At 44.9% G+C, this 24,028-nt stretch overlaps 2 protein-coding genes across 2 annotated transcripts in view; one reads left to right on the forward strand and one right to left on the reverse strand.

Moving 5' to 3' along the window:
- ADGRE3 (adhesion G protein-coupled receptor E3) overlaps window positions 1-3,638 on the forward strand; it is a 41,543-nt gene extending 37,905 nt beyond the window's left edge. Inside the window, exons 15-16 of the mRNA XM_060006614.1 lie at window positions 1,264-1,359; window positions 3,510-3,638. Coding sequence (XP_059862597.1) covers window positions 1,264-1,359; window positions 3,510-3,518 — 105 coding nt within the window. The 3' untranslated portion in view covers window positions 3,519-3,638. The remainder of the gene's footprint in view (window positions 1-1,263; window positions 1,360-3,509) is intronic.
- A 7,827-nt stretch (window positions 3,639-11,465) lies between these two features.
- CLEC17A (C-type lectin domain containing 17A) lies at window positions 11,466-23,748 on the reverse strand. The gene is made up of 12 exons (XM_060006615.1): window positions 23,660-23,748; window positions 23,443-23,517; window positions 21,436-21,468; window positions 21,303-21,353; window positions 21,178-21,219; window positions 20,962-21,003; window positions 20,192-20,332; window positions 20,044-20,106; window positions 17,913-18,008; window positions 17,551-17,702; window positions 14,156-14,265; window positions 11,466-11,662 (listed from the first exon to the last, which is right to left on the reverse strand). Exons 1-12 carry the CDS (start codon window positions 23,700-23,702, stop codon window positions 11,530-11,532), a joined length of 981 nt encoding a protein of 326 aa, XP_059862598.1. The 5' UTR covers window positions 23,703-23,748; the 3' UTR covers window positions 11,466-11,529.
- Between the last annotated feature and the right edge of the window lie 280 nt (window positions 23,749-24,028).

Raw genomic sequence — 24,028 nt, forward strand, 5'->3', positions numbered from 1 at the left:
TTCTACATGCCCAGGGTTGCTTATTGTAAACACCTGTGACTCTGTGCCTGTGGGCTTCTTACTGCCCACAGGACATGCCTGCTTTATACACAGGGCAAGCTGGTGGTGCCAGAGAGTAATGGCCCTTGAGAGCAGCCATCAACCAATGACTGATGGGAGCTGGTAGATAGTTGCCCCAGCTCCCTTGTCCCTGAGGTGGGATGACTCTGAGGTGTGTCCTCTGTTGTCTCCAGAGCCCCCGAGTGGCACTGAACCCCAGATGTCCACAATGGAAAGGATTATGCATCCTTTACTAGCTGCCTTCCCTTCTCAATCTCACTTCCCCACTGATCTACTGGTGTTTCCTGGGATCACCCCTCGAAAGAACTCTTTGCACTAGAACCCTTGTCTCAAGGTCTGCCTCTGGGGGACCCCAAACCAAGACACATGGAAGGATACCACCAAAACATGATCAGTGATTTTTCGCTAGATTGAGCAACTATGTGTGACTTCTATTTTCTTCCTTTGCATATGCATATTTTGTTGAGTTTCTACAACAAATGAAAAAATTATTGTGATAAAGTATATATAACAAAATTTATCATTTTAACCATGCTTAAGTGTACAGATCAGTGGCATTAAATACATTCACATTGTCATGCAACAATCACCACCATCCATTCTAGAACTTTTTTTTTTTTTTTTGCGGTACGCAGGCCTCTCACTGTTGTGGCCTCTCCCGTTGCGGAGCACAGGCTCCGGATGCACAGGCTCAGCGGCCATGGCTCACGGGCCCAGCCGCTCCGCGGCATGTGGGATTTTCCCGGACCGGGACACAAACCCGTGTCCCCTGTATCGGCAGGCGGACTCTCAACCACTGCGCCACCAGGGAAGCCCCTAGAACTTTTTGATCATCCCAAACTGTACCCCTTAGGCAATAATGCCCCATTCTCCCCTGCCAAGCCCCTGGTAACCAGTATTCTACTTTGTCTCAATTAATTTGACTATTATAAGGATCTCATTCATGTGGAATCATACAGTATTTGTCCTTTTGTGTCTGGCTCATATATTTCACTCAGTGTAATGTCTTCAAGGTTCACCCATGTTATAGCATGTGTCAGAATTTTATTCCTTTTTAAGGAATAAATAACATTCCATTGTATGCATATATCACATTTTGTAGGAAAGGTTTTTCATAATGTCTCTCTCGTCTTTCTCACTCACTGACTTTTCTCTTCTCCATTGTTAACAAAAACAATCCTAGCATTTCCTTTGATGTTCCAGGTCCGAAAGTGGTTTGGTGAGATCATCAAATCTAAATCTGAGCCTGAGACTCATACACTTTCCAGCAGGTTTGGTCCTGACTCAAAACCCAGTGAGGTAAGAAGACTTGTGACTTATTCTAATGTTTTACCCCTTGACACCCCGAACTTCCTCTCCATGTCTTAGTACAAACTCCCTTTCTTGCAGGGTATGGAGAAGAGTTCTTTTCCTGATGACCTGGTTTGCATTCCTCATTCCCATCATACTGTTTCTCAGTGACTCTTCCTTGCCCGCTAACAGTGCTTAAGCTGGCTGTTCTATATATACCTGTCATTTAAAGTATGGGTACAGCACCACTACCATCTAATGTAGAATCCTTTAGCGGGAGACTTACAATCATAGACATAGCAGAGTGGTCATCATCCCCTGAGCTCTCACTGTCTAAAGAGAGGTGGACTAGAGCCCCATGGAGTTAGTGGATACCACAGAAAGGATCCAGGAGAGGAACCCCACCCCAGATGCTCCACATACCTATAGAGGAGTGCATGTGATAATGGGACCTTCCTGGGAGAGGAAATGGTCCTGTTAGAAAGGGAACCTCTCTGGAACTTGGTTGCTGGATTTTCGTCTGTTCTTCCATTGAGCTAACTCAGGACCAATGCACTGAGGAATAAGCTCCCAGTACTATCTGAGACTTCTCTCCACAGTTGTCCCCTAATTGCTCTTTTAGAAAAATGGGAGAATATACTTGTAAGAAACCATGTCACTAGATGAACCAGATGGGCTCCAAAGCTCAAAATCCATAAAAATCCTCCCAATCTCATTTGGTTTTATGCCTTCCATGTACATGCCTACCACATCTGCTAGCCAAAGAGTCTTAGAATATGTTGTTTTTAAGCTAAACAAAACTGAGAAATTTCTGATACATTGTCTTCTACATTTCTTGAGAAAATATGGGATTTTCTTCAGCCGTGGAAATATTGAGGTCACTGAAGAAACATCTATTCCATACTGGAGGGAGGGAAAGGGAATTCATTCTAAATCTTTCCAAAAGAACCAAGAGGAAAATGGAACCATTTTTAGGACAAAAGTTTTAGGACAGTCACGTCAGCTGATTGGAAAATTTTTTAATATATATTAAGCTTAATCATTCTCAATAAGAGTAAAATGGTGGTAGGTGCTAACCATTGGCTGTGACCTTTGAAACGTTTCCCAGACAATCCAAAATAATAAAGCTGCCAGCACTCCAGCTACTGGTTTCCCACAATGAATAAGAAAGCTTTATTATTATTATTATTATTATTATTATTGTTTAACATTGTGGAACTTGAATGAGTATATCTTTTGAAAGGGAATTATATATTATTTATTTATATATTATATATTTATAATATATTTTATATGTAGCTGTATTTAAGAAATACATTTGCTTTAATTAAAAGAATTTCTGAAGCTTTTATTTTTTATGCACAGAGTATGAGTAAAAAGCTAACAAAACCCTCTGTCCTTTACAGACAAATTTGATCTTGGGTTAACTTTCTAGCTCTGTTCCCCAGACATTTGATAACATTGGAAGGTCAGCTGTATAACCAGGGAATACTGTTTATGGGAAAAGTCATATGCTTGACTGGGTGGGAAATTCTGTGAATGAACCATAAATACCAGGAAGGAAGGCATAGCTTTGGACTTCCTGCGTACAGTGACTCTTATAACTGAGTCAGGAATTCCTATCCTCATGGGCTGTTGTACAAGATATTTGTTCCTCTGGGGGGCCTGAGGCATCTAAACCAAGCTGGAGCTTGTAGGGGGCAAAGAGAGTATTTGTTGAGTTCTACAATGTGTAAGACACTATGGTAGGCAGTGGATGTACAAAAAGCAATAAGACCAACACAGTACCTGCCTTCAAGGAGCTTAGAGTCTAGCCTTTCTTTATGGACAAAAACCAACATCCAGGGGGCTGAAATTCTAGAGTAGGATACTATATCCAAACTTTTTTTCAAAAAAAGAATTCTTCAACCTGGATTTTTGAGAAGTCCTCCTACTGTAAGCTAAAGAAGGCCACACCTTTCCTAGGATTCCAAAATGCTAGGATATCATGCCATCATTGCCTGCTGGATGGAGATTTCTGGCTTTAACCCACTCCTGCTGTTTCTTTCTGTTTTGTTGTCATTCATTCGTTCGTTCGTTCATTTGTTTGTTTGTTTGTTCTATCCTTACATCTACCTTTAATCTAAACGTCTTGTTTGGGGGGGGGGCATGTTTTCCAGGACAAGTGAAAATACTAAAACTAGAACATTCAGCTCCTCATGGAAAGCCATACATGTGGATCTGGTTGGCATCATAAAGAATGAAGGTGGGGACAAGAAGAATCATCATACATGTCATTCCTGGAGAGGAAATGCTTAACCTTTACTTCCTGAAGTGTTTGTTCTGCATAATGTGCTCTCAATAATTGTGTATTCAATTGGACTTCTCTTCACTGATGTGTTCAATCCATGCTTGTTCCTGGATACACAAATCATGACCATTGCAAATATTCCCTGGACTTTTTGTAAATAAAGAAGCCCTTTTCAAGGCCTTTTTTCAGTTTCTTACTCTCTCTCCTAAACTTGCTCTAAACTATGAGTTTAAACTAAACGAGTTTAAACTCATTGAGTCCCTCAAACCATCATCTTCTTCCAAACCATCATCTTTACCTCCTCTCTTATCCAGGCTAAATCTCGTGATCAACCATGTCAAATGATCCTCTCCCATGCTCTCAACACCATTGCTTCCTCAGTCTGATTCTACATTTAGCTGGGAATACCCAAATCCAGGACTGATCCAATCATGGCAGGCACTGTGGCTTGTCTACTCAGCAGCCATCACCACCATCACATGTTCCTTGTTGACAGAACCTTGATTGTTTTCATATTGGGGATAGCACTGTACCTGGGTCCAGAGGTCCATTGAGATTGGTCTCAGCCCAGTGATTCTCAACTGGAGGTGATTTATCCCCACCATTAGGGACATTTGGCAATGTCTAGAGACATTTTTGGTTGTCATGACTGGGGCAAGGGGGGATGCTACTGACACCGAAGTGACAGATGCCAGGGATGCTGTTGAATATCCTACAATACACAAGACAGCCCCCCACATATACAGCAAAGAACTGTCCATCCCTAAATATCAGTAGTTCTGAGGTTGAGAAACCTCCCAAACCATTGGCGATGGGCATTTGGATCAATTCTACCCACTGAGATATAAGAAACACCTACTGGAACATATATTCTGTCCTTGATAAAAACAAATACAAATTCAAGAAGAGCTTGCCGATTACTTCCTAGTTTTAGCTGCTATCATATAATAATATGAGGCTTGGAGAGAAGATATCATGGAAATACTAAGGGTGGAAGAGTGAAAAGACAGAAATAATCTGGGCTTTTATGACACTGTTGGGTTGCTGAACCAACCCTTGAACTTTTTCATATGTAAGACAAATAAACTCCTTTTGTTAAGCCAGTTGGGTCAGGTTAGCTGTTACTTGCAGTCCAAAGCATCCTTCCTTATGAACCAATCATGTCTCTTCTCTGCTCCCCATCAAGGCAGTGAGCTCTCAGAATCACTCAGCTAGGAGCCAATACAAATGTGTGTTTTCTGGTCTAAACAAGACCTTCCAGGCTACCTGGAACTCACTCTTCCTCTCCCTGGTCAACTTCCCCACATGGGGAGTTCTAGTTTTTCAGTTCTTTCCCCAATCTGCATCCTCTTTCTCTATATAAGGTAGAAGACTGTCTCCTACTTCACAGAGAAAATAAACACCAGCTTATGAAAACTCCCTCAACCCTCTGACATCCCTTACAATTATACCCACATCCACACTCATCCTTGATTCCTTCCCCCACTGATTCTCATCATCTCCTCCATTCTTCCACAATGGCAGAGAGGGTCCCTCTTCTTGTTTGAAACTAACCTCCACCGCTGTGCTTTGGATCTTGTCTCCTCCTGCCTCTTTGGGGACCTTTCTCCATTGATTATCTCCTCTCTCTCCTGAGTCTTCCATCTCTCTCACATCCTCACATTCCTCAGTGGCATTTAAATATGCTAAAGATGGATGAGCGGGACTTTCCTGGTGGTCCAGTGGTTAAGAATCCACCTTCCAATGCAGCAGACACGGGTTCGATCCCTGGTCGGGGAACTGAGATCCCACATGCTGCAGGGCAACTAAGCCCACGTTGGCAGCTACTGAGCCTGCGTACTCTGGAGCCCATGCACCACAACTAGAGAGCTTGCATGCTACAACTACTGAGACTGCGCACTCTAGAGCCCGCGCACCACGACTAGAGAGAAGAGCCTGTGTGGCAACAAAGAGCCCATGCACCACAATGAAAGATCCCGCATGCCACAACTAAGACCCAACACAGCCAAATAAATAAATAGATAAATAAATAAATACTTTTTTTAAAAATGGAGGAGCAAACTTCTTCTGTAAAGGGACAGGTATTTTAGACTTTTCAGGCTAGATATAGTGATAGATAGGAAGATAGGTGATAGATAGACAGACAGACATAAATACATTTGTGTGGTATGTGTGTAAAGGGATATATGTGTATATCACTTTAGAAATACAAAAACCATCCCTAGCTCACTGGCCATACAAAAACAGGCTGCGGGAAGGATTTGAGACACACACACACAATGCTATAGTTTGCTGGCCCCCATGATAAAGAAAGAGAGATGGCAGATTCTAGGAAAATGGCCATCTGCACACATCTCAGTTCCCCTCCACGCTCTACCTTAATATATCTGCCTCTTTGAACCAAAAGTCTGCTGGGACCCATGGCAGCTGGGTGGGCATGAGAGTGATATCTCTGGGGGGAATCCCCAAAGGGAAATCTGGGGTTGAAATGTCTCCCCTAGGCACCAGGTGGAAAGTTCCAAGGTAAGCTGAAGAATGCTCTGGGTGGAAGTCAGACAGTTCATCCTATGAAGAGTCTGATCCACCAGGGTCCACAGACATCCTGGGATAAGGTCAGCATCACTCCTGTGTGTGTGTGTGTCTGATCCATCTGGCTCCCAAGGACTCCAAAAGGAGCTCTGCTCCTGAATCTAGAAGAAAGCAAGGAGATTGGGGAGCAAGGAGGCACCTCTGCACACCTGCCTAGTGCACACATAGACCCCTGCAGGGAAGAATCCATCTCCTTTCATCACTTGGGAAACTGTCACCACTTAGAGTTCTCAACCCCCACATCTGAGCCCCAGAGAAAAATGACAGCCCGTGAGAGGCCCCCAACAGCCAAAAAGAGGATGGTCCAACATAATTGTCACCCAGGAAAATCGAGCTGCTGGAGTAGACAGACAACAACTTTAAACAAGAATAATAAAAAAGAAGAATGCAAGGAGGTTCAAGTACAGCACCAAAACATTCTATGGAACCAAATAAAAAGGGAATAAATAAAAAGATGAATTTTACTGGATGAATTAAAGAAGAGGATGAGACAAATTAGTGAGTTAGAAGACCATGTGGAAGAAATATCTCAAAAAAAAAAAGAAAAAAACAGAGCAAAAAAAATGCCAAAAGATGAAAATCATGAAGGAAAATGATCAGTCTTGGAGACCCAGGAGATCTACTATGGGAATAGTTGGGTGTAGCGGTTGGAAGAGTAGGGAGGAAGTATGTTCAGGTCTCTTCCACCCCAGAAGTTCCCCCTGCTACAATAACCATTCTATCTACTTCTCTTCATAGCCAAAATTCTAGAAAATTTGTTTACACCCTGCTGTGCCCACTTCCTCCCACCCTTCACTGCTCAGCCCGCAGTCTGATTTCTGCTTCCAACACACCCAAGAATGACTCAATGTCCCAAATACTTCCTCAGTGCTAAGTTCACTGATGGCTTCTCAGTCTTTTCTAACTTGACCTTTGGGTCACATTTCACTCTGTTGGTCCTCCTTTCTTCTCTTTTTTGACAATCAAGTATTTTTAGGTATTTTTTCCAACTTTATTGAGATATAATTAACAAACAAAATTTGTATATATTTAAGGTGTACAACATGATGATTTTATCTATGTATGCATTATCCCCTTTCCTTCTTGCAGCATTCTCTTCTCCTGGCTTCTCTAACACCACACTGTCCTCCTATAAGGGTGGTCAACTCATCCCAGTTCGCCCTGGACTTTCCCAGATTTGGCACTAAAAGTCCTGCATCCCAGAAACCCCTCCATCCCAGGAAAACCAGAATCATATTGCAATCTCATCTTCTCCTGTCCCATAGTGTCTTAGTTTGGGTTCCCCCAGGAGCAAATTCTGAAACAAGGATTCTAATGCAAGTAGTTTATTTTGGAGGTGATCCCGGTGAACACCAGCAGGGTTGCAAAGAAGTGAATCAGGGGAAGAAAGGAAGCCAATACAAGATGGGAGCTTAATCCCAGCAGGGACCTCTGGGCAATCACTTGGGACCTGCATCTCAGACTCATCTCACCTGAGGGATGAGGGAGCTGGGGCATGGGTATACCAAGTTCAGGCTTTGGTCGAGGATTGTTCCGGGAAGCATTTTCCCCCTGATGCTTCTCACCTGCCTTCTGCCAGATAAGGTGTTTTTCCAGTGGCAGCTGCTGGCCAACAGAAGTCACTGAAAATGTGAGGACTAAGGATATAAGCAGGGCATGACCACATCTGCTACATACAAGATTCTATCCTTGACCCAAGAGACGTTCTTAGAACTTGGCAGGAGTTCATGAACCACCTAAATTTAACTGTGTTGTTAGCATAAGTAATTTTCTTCCCCATCTCTAGTAACGATAAGTCCTTCTTTCCTGCTAATGAAGCGGAAAACCTGGAGTCATTCTTTAGGCTTCTCTTTCTCTCACACCCAACATCCAATTCATCAGCAAATCTCACTCGCTGTATCTTCAAAATAGATCTAGAATTCTTCCTGCCTTCACAATTAGCTCCCTGGTCCCCATCATCCCTCACCTGCGTTATTGTAATAGCCCCAGGAGAGCCACAGAGATGATTTATCAACAGACTCAGAATCCAACTCCTGCGCTCCTACCTCAGTCCAGGATGTCTGTTCTATCATATCATGTTGTTCCTTTCCTATAACTGTGGGCTGAGGCAAGAGCCACAGGGTTAGAGTTTTCAGAGATAATTCAGGTTTACGGACAGTCCCTTGAATGGCAGCAGGTGCTACAGAGAGAGATCAACCACTGGAGGCACAGACTGAGTCCAAATACCATCTCTGCCACTTATCCACTAAATGACAATGGACAGGCCATGAGACCCCTCTGGGCCTCAGTTTTCCCAGCTATAAAATGGGGTTGGTAATTATTCCAACCTCACAAAATCATCATGAAGATTAAATGAGAGCTACTCCATCTATCTAGTGTATAATATATGCTTGACTAATCATGGCTTTTTTTTTTTAACCACCAAGAATGCCCAACCTTTGGTCCCCTAGACCCAAAGAGGTAAAGAGAGCTTTCCCTGGTGGCACAGTGGTTAAGAATCCACCTTCCAATACAGGGGACACAGGTTCAAGCCCTGGTCTTGGAAGATCCCACATGCTGCAGAGCAGCTAAGCCCGTGCGCCACAATTACTGAAGCCTGCGCGCCTAGAGCCCATGATCCACAACAAAAGAAGACACCGCAATGAGAAGCCTCCGCACCGCAACAAAGAGTAGCCCCCGCTCTCCGCAATTAGAGAAAGCCCAATGGCAGCAAGGAAGACCCAATGCAGCCAAAAATAAATTAATTAAATAATTTTTTTAAAAAAAAAGAGGTAAAGAGGATCTCCTTCATGTTTTCCTCTCTACCTGAAATTAGACAATCATGAGAGATGCAGAAGGGAGATAGGTTTGGACCAGCTCCACTATGGACCACTCCCCCACAGCATGACTCAGAGATGTGACCACAGCGCTCCTGCTTCCCCATTTCTCAGCACACATATTCGGGGAAACTGAAGTTTCCTCTTCCTCTTCTGACAAAAACAATTTCTTGGGCCAAAGTTCCCCTGGGTAGAGGGCTTAGAACAGGATGTCCACCCACTCTGCAGTCTATGGGCCATATGGAGGGTTAGTTTCGATACTGATGAGTTGGGGGGCAGGTGTGCAGGTGGGAGGAGACAAGTACAGAGGGAACAGGAAGTGAGGTGAATGCCAATCCCCTGCTCCCACTGCTTCCCCTGCTCAGAGCCTCCTTGCCTTAATCACCCCCCCACCCCCACCCCCGCTCTCAGTCAAAACAGGAACTATTGTGCTATTAGTCAAGGGCACTTGTTGATCAATAAATTGACTGGCTTGTACCCACCCCTGGACACAAATGCAGGGATTGTCTAAAGAGATTGATGTGTTGAGTTGTGCTCAGCTGGGGGTAGTACCAGCCCTCTAGGGGGTGTTTTTGTTTTGTTTTGTTTTTTGTTTTGTTTTTTGCGGTACGCGGGTCTCTCACTGTTGTGGCCTCTCCCGTTGCGGGCCGCAGGCTCCGGACGCGCAGGCCCAGCGGCCATGGCTCACGGGCCCAGCCGCTCTGCGGCCTGTGGGATCTTCCCGGACCAGGGCACGAACCCGTGTCCCCTGCATCGGCAGGCGAACTCTCAACCACTGCGCCACCAGGGAAACCCTAGGGAGTGTTTTTGATTAGCACAATGACTGGGAAGGACACCTCTGGCATTTAGTGGGTTGAATTGTGCACCCCCCTCCCAAAATTCACATGTTAAAGCCTTAACCCCCAGCCCACATAACCTCAGAATGTGGAGACTTTGGAGATAAAGTGTCCAAAGAGGTAATTAAATTAAATCATGTCATCAGGGTGGGCTCTAATCCAATATGTCTGGTGTCCTTAAAAGAAGAAGACAATGGGAATTCCCTGGTGGTCCAGCGGTTAGGACTCCTCACTTTCACTGCAGGGGCCCAGGTTCAATCCCTGGTCGGGGAACTAAGATCCCTCAAGCCGTGCCGTGCGGCCAAAAATAAATAAATATTTTTTAGAAAAAAAGAAGATGAGATTATGACACAGACACTTACAAAGGGAAAACCACGTGAAGACACAGAGAGAAGACAGCCCATCTACAAGCCAAGGAGAGAGAGCTCACCAGAAACCAGCCACGCCAACACCTTGATCTCAGACTTCCATCCTCCAGAAATGCGAGACAATGCATTTCTGTTGTTTAAGCCAGTTGATGGCATTTTATTATGGCAGCCCCAGCAAACTGGCACAGTGGGCAAGGACCACACAATGAACTGGCATTTTGAGAAGCCTTTAACATAACTCATAAGTCAAGTGAATTCCTTCATCAAAGAGCTTTACAGACCAACAAACAGCCTAAAGGCACATGTGGGTAGATATCGCCATTGTCCTGAGGATCTGACCAAGACGTGGCCTGCCACACTGGATGATTCAGCTGGTCTGTCTTTCTAGAAGTTCCATGTCTTGGCAGAGGTCTGATGCCACCACTTAGCTTGGGCAGACCTCACCCAGGACATCGAAAAAGCTTCATGTCAGGAATAATTTTGCCCCACCTGCTTCCCAGAAGCTGGTCCGCATCAAGTAGGCAGTAAGGGATCCCAGTCCCAGCATATCATGGTCCAGAGGAGCCAGGGTATTTTCTGTTCCAGCTCAATCAGTGCCAGACCTGGAGCTCCCAGAATCAGTATCATTTCCTAAGAGCCAGGGACTTGGTGACTTTCCTCCAGACCCCAGAACTGGGAGACCATTACCAAGACCTGGTGTCTCTCCAGCTCACCATCCGCTATAGACTGAGTTTTTTATGTCCCCCCCCAAAAAAAAACTCATATGTTAAATTCCAACCCCCAATGTGATGCTATTAGGAGGTTGGGACTTTGGGAGTGATTAGGTCATGGAGGTGGAGCCCTCATTAATGGGATTAGTGTCTTTATAAAAGGGACCGCAGAGAGCTCTCGCCCCTCTCAGGATGTGAGGACTCGGTGAGAAGATGGCATCTATGAACCAGGAAGCAGGTCGTCACTAAACACTGAATCTCCCTGGGCCTTGATCCTGGGCTTACGAGCTTCCAGAACTTTGAGAAATAAATGTCTGTTATTTATAAGCCATCCACTCTACAGTATTCTGTTACAGCAGGCTGAACAGACTAAGACACCATCCAACTGAACAAGCCCTCACGTCCTCGCCCTAGAAACGATCTGACTTGCACCCCAGGGAACTCGCTACATCCAGGCTGCTGGTTCCATCTTGGGCACGTCCACATCAGTTCTCAGAGGGCAGGAGGTTCTCATGTCCAAAAGCCAAGGGGTACCGGGTACGGACCCCCACCCAACCTCAGCTCTTGGGTTCAACAGGAACATTTCCGCTCACAAATCCAATATGTAGTTTTGTCGCAAGAGAGGTCATTCCAGGTGCCACCTTTGTTCATGCTGGCACAGTCCTCATCATGGAGGTTGTTGGGTTCCTGTGGGTCCCAAAAGCTGGATAAAGGAAAAAGTGCATATAGGGAGGGATGAATAGGTGGAGCACAGGGGGTTTTTCAGGGCAGTGAAACTATTATTCTATATGATACTGTGATGGTAGATACATGACATCATGCATTTGTCAAAACCCATAGAATGTACAGCACAAAGAGCGAACCCTAATGTAAACTATGGACTTTAGTCCATAATAATGTATCTATATTGGTTCATCATTTGTAACAAATGCACCACACTAATGCAAGGTGTTAATAATAGAAAAAAAAGTGTGAGGGACAGAAGGAATATGGGAACTACTTCTCTGTACCTTCTTCTCAATTTTTCTGTAAATCTAAAACTGCTCTAAAAAATAAAGTCTGACTCAGACATAAAAAAAGAATGAAATTTTGCCATTTGCAACAACATGCATGGACTTGGAGGGTATTGTGCTGAGTGAAATAAGTCAGACAGGAAAAGACAAATACTATATGATATCACTTATATGTGGAATCTAATAAATACAACTAACTAGTGAATACAACAACAAAGAAACAGACTCACAGGTATAGAGAACCAACTAGTGGTTACAAGTGGGGAGAGGAAAGTGGGGAGGGGCAATACAGGGGTAGGAGAGAAAGAGGTACAAGTTATTAGGTATAAATAAGCTACAAGGATATATTTTACAACACAGGGAATATAGTCAATATTTTATAATAACTATAAATGGAGTATAACCTTTAAAAATTGTGAATCACTATATTATACCCCTGTGACTTGTATAATACTGTACATCAACTATACTTCAATTAAAAAAATAATAAAAGAAAACAGAAAAAAGAATAAAGTTTATTCATTTTAAAAAAAAGACTATCGGAAAAAAAAGAAAAAGAAAGGCCTTCATTGTTCAGGGCTCTTTCTGCCATCCAAATCTTTTCTCAGCCTTTCAGAATTACCTAAACATGCTGCATTATCCCCTTCACCCCAGCAGCTTGTCTGTTCTAACTCAGCCCCACCTCCTGTTCACCAGAAATTCTCCCAGTCCCTGAATCTGTTTCCTGCATCTGGTCAGTTTCTGCTTCCTCTTCCAAAGAACACTTCTGTTATACCACATTCCTCCCAACCTTCTAGGTATTGTAATGTCTTAGGTCATGTTCCCTTAAAGCAGAGCCAGATTTGGCAATTCGGGTGCAGAGGATTTATTAAGGGCTGTCCTCAGGAGATAGGGAGTGAGAGAAACAGGATGTGGCAGCAGATAGAATTGAGCAAGGATGTAGGTTCAGCCTGATCTAACCTCAGCCTGATCCCACAGGAAACTCTGAAATTTGAATAGCACCACAGAGTTATTCCAACTTGAAACAAGGGGTCCAGGCTTCTCTTAACTGGTCACTCTCTGTGGCATGACCCCAATGGGAGTGGAGTAACCTCCTAGCTGAACAGGCTTCCATTCAGCTGAAGCCAACTCTCTGGAGAAAGCATAACTGTGAACTTTTAGCAGTCAATGCCCCCTGCTGGAGGGAGCCCTCACCAGCCCCATGAAGGGATATGAGCTGAGCACCTGCAGTGCCACACCATGCCATGACATCTCAATTTGCAGAGCTCTGCCTCCTTCCAGGAATCTTTAATAAAAAATAAAATCCCCAGACAAAACACTAATATCTCTAATATAGAAAGAGCTCCTAGAGATCAGTAAGAAAAAGACCAAAACCACAATATAAAAAAATACACAAAAGATATGAATAGATAATTCACAGAAAAGTTAATACATATGGCTATTAAACATATGAAAATACACCCAACCTCAGGGATAAGAGAAATGCAAATTAATACTACACTGGGTTTCCATTTTTCACCTACATATAAACCAACAAAATTCCAAAAGTTTGATGAATGTGTGGGCAAAAAATTATAGTCAAGCTGGTGAGAGAATAAATTGGTATAACCAGTATGGGGGACAATTTGTTAATATTTATTTAAAATACAAATACATACACTCCTTGAGAAAGTAAAGCATAATGGCTAAGAGCATAGAGTTTTAAGCCAGGTTGGGTGGCACTGCCACCTGCTAGCTGTCTGACCTTGGGAAGGTTGCTTAACCTCTCTGTGCCTCATTTTCCATACCTTCAAAATGGAGATAATAATGGTACTCACTTTACAGAATTATTAAGAAGATTAAATAAATGAGCTAATATAAAGAGTGCCCAAAAAATGAGATCCTGTTCATCCTTTTAGCAAATCAAAATCTTTCTCTTCCTCTTGCCCTATAGCCATGCCTCCTTTTCCTTTTTCTCCCCCCAACCATTGGTCTGGGGACTTGATATGTTTGAGCAGTTGTGCTAAAGGTTGAGATGTTTCAATGGAGGAAAAATTAAAGTACAGGCACCAGAAGTCCTATCAGAAAAAAAAGCACCCTTGTGCCTCCCAGTCCAGCTCAGCCTGGAATTCTAAAGAATCTGCTGGTTTGGACTTCACAAGGACTTACAAGGAAGAGAGATCCCAAGAGCCCTGGATACTTGCCTGAAAGTGATGGGTGACCCATCCAGCCACCTCCAGTCCCCTTCACGGTTTTTGTCGTTCAGCCCCAACCAGTATACCCGAGGAGAGCCATGAGCCTTGGCCACAAAGTTCTGCAAGTACAAACTTCATTCAGCCATCAGTTCTTCTACACACCCTCTGCTCTGTCCCACACACATTTAGGGCTTGTGAGTGCCACCCCAATACCCTTCCCAGTCCCCATGGCATGCAGAACAAGATCAAGGCATTCCTCCCACTTGAGCATGTTCAGTGGTAATAGTCATGCCACCTTCTTGCAAAACCTATGAACCACTCTGTGCCTCAGTTTCCACCTCTGTAAAATGGGATAATAGTAGCTACCTCCTCATAGAGTTATTGAGAGGGTTGAATGAATTAGTATGCATAAAGAGCTTGAAACAGTGTCTGACATGCAGTAAGTACTATGACATCTTAACGTTTAACATTATATAATTTAAGGAACATTTTAATAATAATAAGTGATATCTTGATTTCCCTGGTACTTTCACGCCACCCTGCAGTCCTCATCTGCATCCAGGCAGAAGAACTTGGGTGGCGGGGGAAGGAAAGGAATGGGGATTCCTGGCTTTTATATTTCCAAAGCCCAGGCCTTTGGGAGAAAAGAAAGGACTTGGGCAAAATACAAAAGATTAGGAAGAAAATGAAAATATCATGATTTAAAGCAACTCCTCTCCAGGCAAACTGATCTATGGTAAGGGAAACCAGATAAGTAGTTCCCTAGGGTGGGGGTGGCGTGACTGAGAAAGGGGCATGAAAGAACTCCCTGGGTGGTAGAAACATTGTAAATCTTGACTGGGTTGACAGTTACACAGGTGTATACATATGCCAAAACTCAGTGAATGTACACTTAAGATCTGTGCATTTTACTGTATGCAAATCATATCTCATTCACTCAACCTTATTCAAGACCAAGATTCCCTAAAAGGTAGAGAGGAAAGATTGCAATATGAAGGAAATTATGGAGATGTAGACATGGTGGGTGCCAGAAAGAGGGCTCTGCATTTCATTCCCTGGTAGAGTCCGAGGTGATGGCCAAAACCTCAGATGGGTATGAAAACTCTAAAAAGTAGAGTGTACCTCGACCCTGTTGCCTGGGTAAAGCCCCAGAGAAGTATCAGGAAACCAGAAAGAGAAAAGAGCTGCTTGGTCCATCAAATTAGAATAGTGCCTAGCACATAGTAGGTGCTCAAAAATTGTTCGTTGAATTAATAAGTTAATAAGTGACCTACACACTTTGCACAGATATCTCATTTGATCTTCATTGTGACCTACTGAAGCAAGGATTGTTAACCCCATTTTATAGATGAGAAAATTGAGGCAGAGAGAAGTTAAGTAATTTGTCCAGGATCATTCATCCAGTGGATGTCCCAGTGGATACCAGCTTGGAGTAAAGACCTTGAGGACCAGACATGTACTACCCTCCGCCTTGACCCCATATAAGCTGTTCCTACTCAGAAGAAAGATAGAAGATCTCAACTGACAGATAAAATTTCCACCCTCCTGGTATAATGGGAGCTCAAAAGAGGCAGGAAATGAGTTATTTAAAGAAAACAAAGTTATATTTCTTATGCACCTGAGTTTAGGGAGTATGACTTATACCTCCCCATCATCTTATTACATCTAATTAAATTACATCATCTAATTTAATCTCAAAAAACCCCCTCTGTACTACCTACTCATACAAATGATGCTATGAAACAGAAAGATTTTTTTAAAATAGAGGGAAAAAAATAGGATGGTAGGCCTAAATCTAACCAAATCAATAATTACATTAAATGTAAATGGTCTTAAAACACCAATTAAAAGCCAGAGATTGTCAGATTAAATTTAAAATATATATGTAAGACCCCACTATATGCTATCTACAAGAAAACTACTTTTTTTTTTTTTTTTTTTTTTTTTGCAGTACACGGGCCTCTCACTGCTGTGGCCTCCCCCGTTGCAGAGCACAGGCTCCAGATGCGCAGGCCCAGTGGCCATGGCTCGCGGGCCCAGCCACTCCACGGCATGTGGGATCCTCCCGGACCAGGGCACGAACCCGCGTCCCCTGCATCGGCAGGCGGATCCCCAACCACTGCGCCACCAGGGAAGCCAGAAATCTACTTTTAAAATAATGACATAGACAGGTTAAAAATAAAAGGATGGGAAAAGATAAACCATGCAAACACTAATCAAATAGTGCTATGAAGCTTATGGCCAAGAATATGGACTTTGAAACCAGCTTTCTGGGCTCAGATCCTAGCTCTGACACTTACTAGTTGTAATAAGCAAGTTGCTTAAGTGAAATATGCCTCAGTTTCCTCATCTGTGAAGTACTGATATGTAATGATATATACTGTGTACAAATGGTCTTACCACCTAGCTTTGGTAGTATTAAGTCATTAAAGTTATTTACACATATTCCAATTCTCCTTCTACATAAACATTGATGAAACCGTCTTTCCCTGCATCTTAAAGCATAGCAGTGCCCATGGGACTTTCTTTGTGAGTGCACATAGGTAGAAGTTTTAAAAGTCAGTGTATGACTTGCCTCATACACTTCCATCATTGAGCTATAGGGACTGTCTGTTACTTCAGCATAACATAACGTCTCCTGACTCACACACTAATTTATAGAGCTGTTGTTAGAATTACGTGAATGCATGTAAGATGTTTAGAATACAGCCTAGAGAATAGAAAGTGCTACCTAAGAGATAGCCATTATATTATATCTCCATGTTAGAGGGAAAACTGAGACTCAGAGAGGATAAGTAAACACAATCAGGATTTGAACTCAAGCAAAGCATACCCCCTTAACCTTCATATTAAAAGTTTTAGTGGGGACTTCCATGGTGGCGCAGTGGTTAAGAATCTGCCTGCCAATGCAGGGGACACGGGTTAGATCCCTGGTCCGGGAAGATCCCACATGCCGCGGAGCAACTAAGCCCGTGCACCACAACTACTAAGCCTGCGCTCTAGAGCCCATGAGCCACAACTACTGAAGCCCACATGTTCTAGGGTCCGCGTGCCACAACTACTGAGCCTGTGTGCTGCAACTACTGAAGCCCGCATGCCTAGAGCCCATGCTCTGCAAGGGAAGCCACTGCAATGAGAAGCGGGCACACCACAACGAAGAGTAGTCCCTGCTTGCCGCAACTACAGAAACCCCACGCACAGCAACGAAGACCCAACATAGCCAAAAATATTTTTTAATTAAAAATAAATTTTAAAATAAAACATATTATTAAAAAAGAAAAAGTTTTAGTGACTCAAAAGCAATTCCAGTTTCTCTACATCCAGGCCTGAGAAGGATATGTAAATCCTAGAAGAGAGGCAGGCTGGCCCTGCTGGTTCTCAAGGGCTTGGTAGGGACAGCTCACCTGCTCAGCAAAGTTACTGATGATGACCAAGTGAGAGTAATTCTCCTGGCAGAACTTCCGGGCTTCATCCCATGACTTGGTACTTGGAGAGAAGTAGTAACACTTACCCTGAAAAGGGAGCCAGCCCTCAGGGCAGGTGACCCTGGTACAGTCTGGGGACAGGATAGGATTCTGTCAGAGTGGGCCCAGAACCAGAGTAATGTACATGGTATGCCATGTACAGTTGTGCAGGCTCTGCACTGCTCCACTCCAGGTTGGCACCACTCACATAGATTACACTAAGAATCACTTCCATGGATTTATGCAGGGTAGCAGCTCTGCCATGTCCCCCATCTCAGGGAAGTTCCCCAAGTCCCACTCACCTAATAAGCCCCGAAGTTCCAGCAGGGACTGGTTGGTGTCAGCTCTTACTCTTTCAATGTCCTTCTTCAGGCCGGCTAGCCCCGCCATGCCAGTCACTGTCAGCAGGGATGGGCTGTAGGGTTAGAGACCCAAACCCCCACCTACCCACCTACCCATCACTGACTGCAGACACACCAGAGAACAGCAAGAGCTGTGTTCCCCCACTGCACCCATGTTCTACTGGGTGGTGGTATAACTCAAAAACACATGCTCAGTGCCCAAGAAGAGCCCTAATGTGACTCCAAGGAGAGATTAATCCCTGAGGCATGGGGAAGAGTAAAGATGGTGGGCTTCTTGCAGGAGGTGGGTTTTAAAGGAAAATGGTGATTCCGTATCTCTAAGGGGATGGGGAGGCACAGTAGGCAGGAGCCACCTTGGAAGCAAAGGTCCAGAGACAAGCATGTTGGGAAAGACTGGTGCAGTAGAGGTCAAGCAGAACCTCACAGGAGCTTGAGCTCAAAGTGGGAAGAGGTCTGGTGTCTGGGTCCTTAAATGCAAAGCTAAAGGTTTTGTGTTGGACTCCGGGCAGTGAGAAGCCATTGATGGGTTTTGACTGGAAGAGTGGCTTGGTCTGAAGTGTGGGGTGAAGAATTGTGGAATGGAGCAATTTTCAGACTTCAGGAATCATACTGAAAGCCTCTTCTACAACTAATGTATGTGTTCCCACTACTTTCACACAAATTTGCCCTCTCCCAATACTCCCCAGGGCCACCACTAGATGGCCCTTCAGTTGGACAAGACAGAAATCTTAGATAGAGAGATGATAGACAGACAGATAGATAACATATACGTTATCCTTGACACTCTTCCCTCTCACTCACCACCATTCCCACTCACTCATCCCCAGTCTGGTCAATTTTACCTCCTAAATCTTTCCACTCCACCTACTACTCTTCATCCCCACAACCACAACTCTTATCCAAGCATCCATCATCTCTCAATTACCCAATTTCACCATTCTCCTCCCTTGTACTTATGTCGCCTCCTACCACAGGGCCTTTGCACATGCCTAAGACCCTGAACTCCTTACCAAGTTAACTCCTCTCCCTTCACACAGCTATAGTACCATTTCCCTAGCGAAACTCTATATGACACTCTCAAAGATAAGGTCAAAACCCCTTGTTAGATTTTTTCATAGAATTGCCTTCCTCTTCCTTTGGACTATTCATCAAAACTTGGAATTTTACCCTCATTTGGATGATAATTTGGTAAATGGCTGTCTATGCTTGTACTGTCCAACAGAAACAAGATGTGAACCACATAGGTAATTTTAAATTTTCTAGTGTTTTAAAAGTCAAAAGAAAGTAAAATTAATTTGAATGCCATTTTTGTTTATCTCAATATATCCAAAATATTAGCATTTCAGTGTATAATCAATATTAAAGATTATCATTATTATTGATATATTTGACATTATTTTGTAGCAAATCTTTGACATATGTATCTTTTGGTTGGGTTTTTTGGTTTGTTTTGTGGTTTTGGTTTTTTTGTTTTGGCCGTGCCACGTGGCTTGTAGGATCTTAGTTCCCCAAGCAGGATCAAACCCGGGCCCAAGGCAGTGAAAGCGCTGAGTCCTAACCACTGGACCTCCAGGGAATTCCCATGAAATCTGTATGTATTTTTTTTTAAGATTTTTTTCGATGTGGACCATTTTCAAAGTATTGAATTTGTTACACTATTGCTTCTGTTTTACATTTTTGTTTTTTTGGCTGCGAGGCATGTGGAATCTTAGTTTCCCGACCAGGGATGGAACCCGCACTCCCTGCACTAGAAGGCGAAGTCTTAACCACTGGACTGCCAGGGAAGCCCCCCGTATGTATTTTAGGCTTACAGTATATCTCAATCCAAAATGACCACATTTCAAGTGCTCAACAACCACAGTGACTCATGGTCGCCATATTGGACAGTGGAGGTCTAGACACACACACACACACACTCCACAGGGACAGGGACTATGTCTGATGTGTTAACCATCTTACCCACCCATCCCCCACCCTGCTACCTAGCACAGTGCCTAGCAAAGATGGCATTGGGGTTGGTCATGTTCGTGCTCAATACGCATGGTTTGAAGGGATGATTGAAAGCACTCACCATTTGCTCGCCATGCCATCTGCTGAAAGGTTAACATCCTCAGCTCTTCCACCACCTCCCGGTCTATGAGAAGGAGTCCAGCTTGAGCCCAAGTCCTCCCATACCCCTTCCCCAATTTCTCTGCATGCCCCATCCTCACCTTACTCACATTTAATCAGGGTAACAGCCAGACCAGTGCAGCCCATGAGCAGTGACACCACCACCAGCAGACACACGTACACCATCAGTCTCTCCTCCTGGTAACACCTAAGACCTCCGGACTTCTGACTGATCCAGGGCACTGGAGTGGCTGGGGGGAAGAGATGGGGACAGAGAGACCGATGCTGGTGCTTCAGATAGTGAGGAATGGACCCTTGAGCTTTCCTCCAAGAGCAGGGGGGGCAAATGACTATGGTCATGACTATATCACCAGGTGGGGTCAGCAAGAGAATATCAGGGAGAGAAAACGCTAAAGAAGCCCAGAGCATTTGTGGAATATACAATACGCCACACATTCTGTCACACCCTTATTATTTTACTGGCTCCTCACCCTTATGACGTAGCTATAAATAGTATTCCCATTTTGCAAATAAGTGAACTGAGGGCTTGGAGAGGTCATGCATAACTTGGACCCAGCTCTTCTCTTAACATTTAGGATGCACTCCAGCAGCCCCTGCCCAAGCTGCTCCCTGGTGGCCCAAGCTGTGGACCCTTGCATCTGGGGCAGAGAACATTTCCCATAACTTATAGGCAAGCAGGAGGTAGGGCTTGAAGAGTACCTGGTGGATATCCTGGGTCCCTGGGGGTCTGGTTTAGACTCAGAAAGGAGGAGCTTCTGAAAGGAAATGTTTCTCTACCAGGGTCTCACTCCAGAGCTATAGGTCTCAAATACACTGGCCACCATGAGAGGGGAGATAGAGGTAAACCTAAAGGACTTACTGGCTATAGGCAGCTGGGATGGAGGATGTACAAGATCAGTGCCTGGGAGAAAGGCAAGAGAGGTTTATTCATAAGTCACCGAAAGACTTCGTCTTCCAAGATCAACAACCTCCCCCCAAGCCCTCTGATTTGTTCTTTGGTCAGAATTGGGGGACTGGAGGGAGGACTTCCAAGTGTCCGCTCTCAGGCTTCGTAATGGGTATTCCCACTGCTCACCCAGTTGAGGAGTTGTGCAGGTGACAGGGGTGAGGTTCAGGCCTGGAAGGGGTCAGAAAGACAACAGTCATGCAGAGCAGGGCTTCAGCCAAGTGAACAGGAAGGTCCCAGCCCTAGATGCTCACCTGTGTTCTTCAGGAGCTTGCAGGGAAGTGGGGGGTTCTCTGTTTTCTTTCCTGAGGAGGAAGGAATGGTTGCTCAGGCCCAGATCAGGATAAAGCCAGCACTGGGTCTCCTGTACCCCCAGCCCCAGCTCACCTGCCCTTGGAGGCCTTGGTGGAGCCGTCCAACCTGGCGAAGAGAAGCTCAGCATTACAGCCGGTCCAAGGATGGGAATGAGGTGGAAAGGCAGTGATGGAAACAGGATTGACATGTACGCACTGTTATATTTCAAATAGATGACTGGGACTTCCCTGGTGGTGCAGTGGTTAAGAATCCACCTTCCAATGCAGGGGGCGCTGGTTTGATCCCTGGTTGGGGAACTAAGATCCCACATGCCGTGGGGCAACTAAGCCTGCGTACTGCAACTACTGAGCCCGCACCCTCTGGAGCCCATGCGCCACAAATAGAGAGGCCACGCACTGCAACTACTGAACCCACGTTCTCTAGAGCCTGCATGCCACAACTAGAAAGAGGCCTGTACGCTGCAATGAAGAGCCCGCACACCACAAGGAAGATCCCGCAGGCCACAACTAAGACCCAGTGCAGTCAAATAAATAAATAAATATTTTCAAATAAATAAATAAAAATAAAATAGATGACCAGCAAGGACCTATTGTAAAATTAATTAATTTATTATTTTTTTTAAAAAAAGAGGGACTTCCCTAGCGGTCCAGTGGTTAGGACTCTGCACTTCCACTGCTGGGGGCACAGGTTCAATCCCTGGTCAGGGAACTAAGATCCCGCATGCCGCATAGTGTGGCCAAAAAAAAGAAAAAAGAAACAGGATTGAGATTGCAATGGAGGGTTAGGGATGGGGTTGTGCATGAGAATGGAATTGGGCTTAGGGATAGGGACAGGATTAAGATACAGTGACCAACCATCCTGAATGACCCAGGACTTTCCTAATTTTAAAACAGGAAGTCCCACATTCCAAGAAATCTTTCATCTCTGCACAAACTGGGACAGTTGATCCCCCTAAGTTAAAGACACAAGTGAGTTTGGGTATGGGAATAGAGTTAAGGTTAAGGTTGGGATGAGGGTTTGGATTGAGATGATGGGGTTGAAGAAGGGTCAGGGATAGTGATGGACATGGGAGTAGGTTTGTGATTCAGAGTGTAGTTGGGGTGAAGAATGGGGCTGTAGCTGCATTGGGGAATGGGGGAGAAGTTGAGGTTGGGTTGTAGTTGTGTTGGGGCTTGGTGATAGTTTTGATTTGGACAGGAGATGGGTTGGAGATGGGGCTGCATTTGGAGATGGGGGTGGGACCTAAATTTGGGGAAGGGGTGGCCTTGAAGACAGCGATGGGGTGGGTCTTCGGGTTGGGCTTGGGGACCATGCTGGGACCAAGATGGATTTGGAGACGGACAGGCAAAAAGCAGAGCCCAGGGGCTTCCCCTGGTGGGAGTTTACTCAGGGAAACCTCAAAGTCTCCACTGTGTTTTTTTCGTTTGGCCCTGCCACGCAGCTTGCGAGATCTCAGTTCCCCAACCAGGGGTGAAACCCAAGCCATGGCAGTAAAAGCGCCCAGTCCCAACCACTGGACCCAAAGCCTCCACTTTTATATACACTTATTGGACTCTTGTTGAGTCCCTGGCCAGGCATGGCCCACCCAAGTCTAAAGGCAAATTTGGGCCCTGGGTGTGAATGCGAAGAGGTTGGAGAGACAACAGTCCACTCACAGCTTCTGAAATACTGGCTTTCATGTCTCGGGGCCTTTGCATCCACCTGTTCTTTTCTGGGCTTCTCTTCTTAACAAACTCCTGTTCATCCCTCAAGTCTCACTCCAATGTCCCCTCATCTGACCCCGAATCCTCCCACTAGTGCAGGCAGACCCCTCAATTACCCTCAGGATTTCCCCAATTTCATAATCCCTCCCCTCTCAGACCTGCTCACCCAAGACTATGCCCAAAACTGCCTCCCCCCATCAGACTGAGAGACCCTCAGGGTGGACGCATGGATACTCCCACCATCATGGTGCCCAGTATGGGCAGGCTGACCATGTATGTCTGCAGTGCCCAGCTAGTTCCCCCTGGGGAGTCTGTTCCCCAACCTCATCCCTCAAATCACACATCTCTTCACCTGGCCTCTGAGAGGTCCTCTTACCTGGCTTGGGAGGAAGGTCCTTGTACGGTGGTGCCGTGTTCTCATAATCATCATCATCATCCTCTTCTCTGGGCCCTTCCAGAGGAAAGGCAAGTGAGAGCCCAGCCCATTCCCTCCTCTGTCCCTCACACCCTGGTCTCTGGCCCCAAGGTGGGAATACTGTAACCTGGGTCCTGACCACCCCTGGTCCCCAGCCCATGCCTGGCCAGGGCCATACCTGGCAGGTCCCTGCACCCAGAGTTAGTATACAGGGTGCACATGACTGCAGCTAACACAGGAGCCTGAGAAGAAGCAGGCAGAGCTCGACAGCTTCTTCTCCTTGTGTCCTCAACTCAGGTGACTAGGTTTTTTCTCAGTTCCTTTTTTCTTTAAAAGTCAAGAACATGCAAATCTATCTTGAGGGGAACACCACAGACCGCACACACACACACACACACACACACACACTTATTCTTCTCCCCAGTTTGGATTCATGCATAGAAATAACAATGACAACAGCCCCTGCATTTGAGTTCCTACACGGCACCAAGCCCTGGGTGAAAAATAGATAAGCTCCTTCCTTCATGAAACGTCAATCGAGACAGGA

The sequence above is a fragment of the Delphinus delphis genome, chromosome 3 (assembly GCF_949987515.2).
Source record: "Delphinus delphis chromosome 3, mDelDel1.2, whole genome shotgun sequence".
NCBI classification, from domain to species: domain Eukaryota; kingdom Metazoa; phylum Chordata; class Mammalia; order Artiodactyla; family Delphinidae; genus Delphinus; species Delphinus delphis.

What these genes read in the sequence shown, in the direction of transcription:
- CLEC17A (XM_060006615.1), bottom strand. Translation starts at nt 23,702, where the DNA reads ATGTGCACCCTGTATACTAACTCTGGGTGCAGGGACCTGCCAG. An exon ending in CTGCACAACTCCTCAACTGG is followed by an intron (nt 21,004 to 21,177) that starts GTGAGCAGTGGG and finishes CCTTTCTCCCAG; the next exon opens with GCACTGATCTTGTACATCCT. An exon ending in GGGTCACCCATCACTTTCAG is followed by an intron (nt 11,663 to 14,155) that starts GCAAGTATCCAG and finishes TCCTTTATCCAG; the next exon opens with CTTTTGGGACCCACAGGAAC.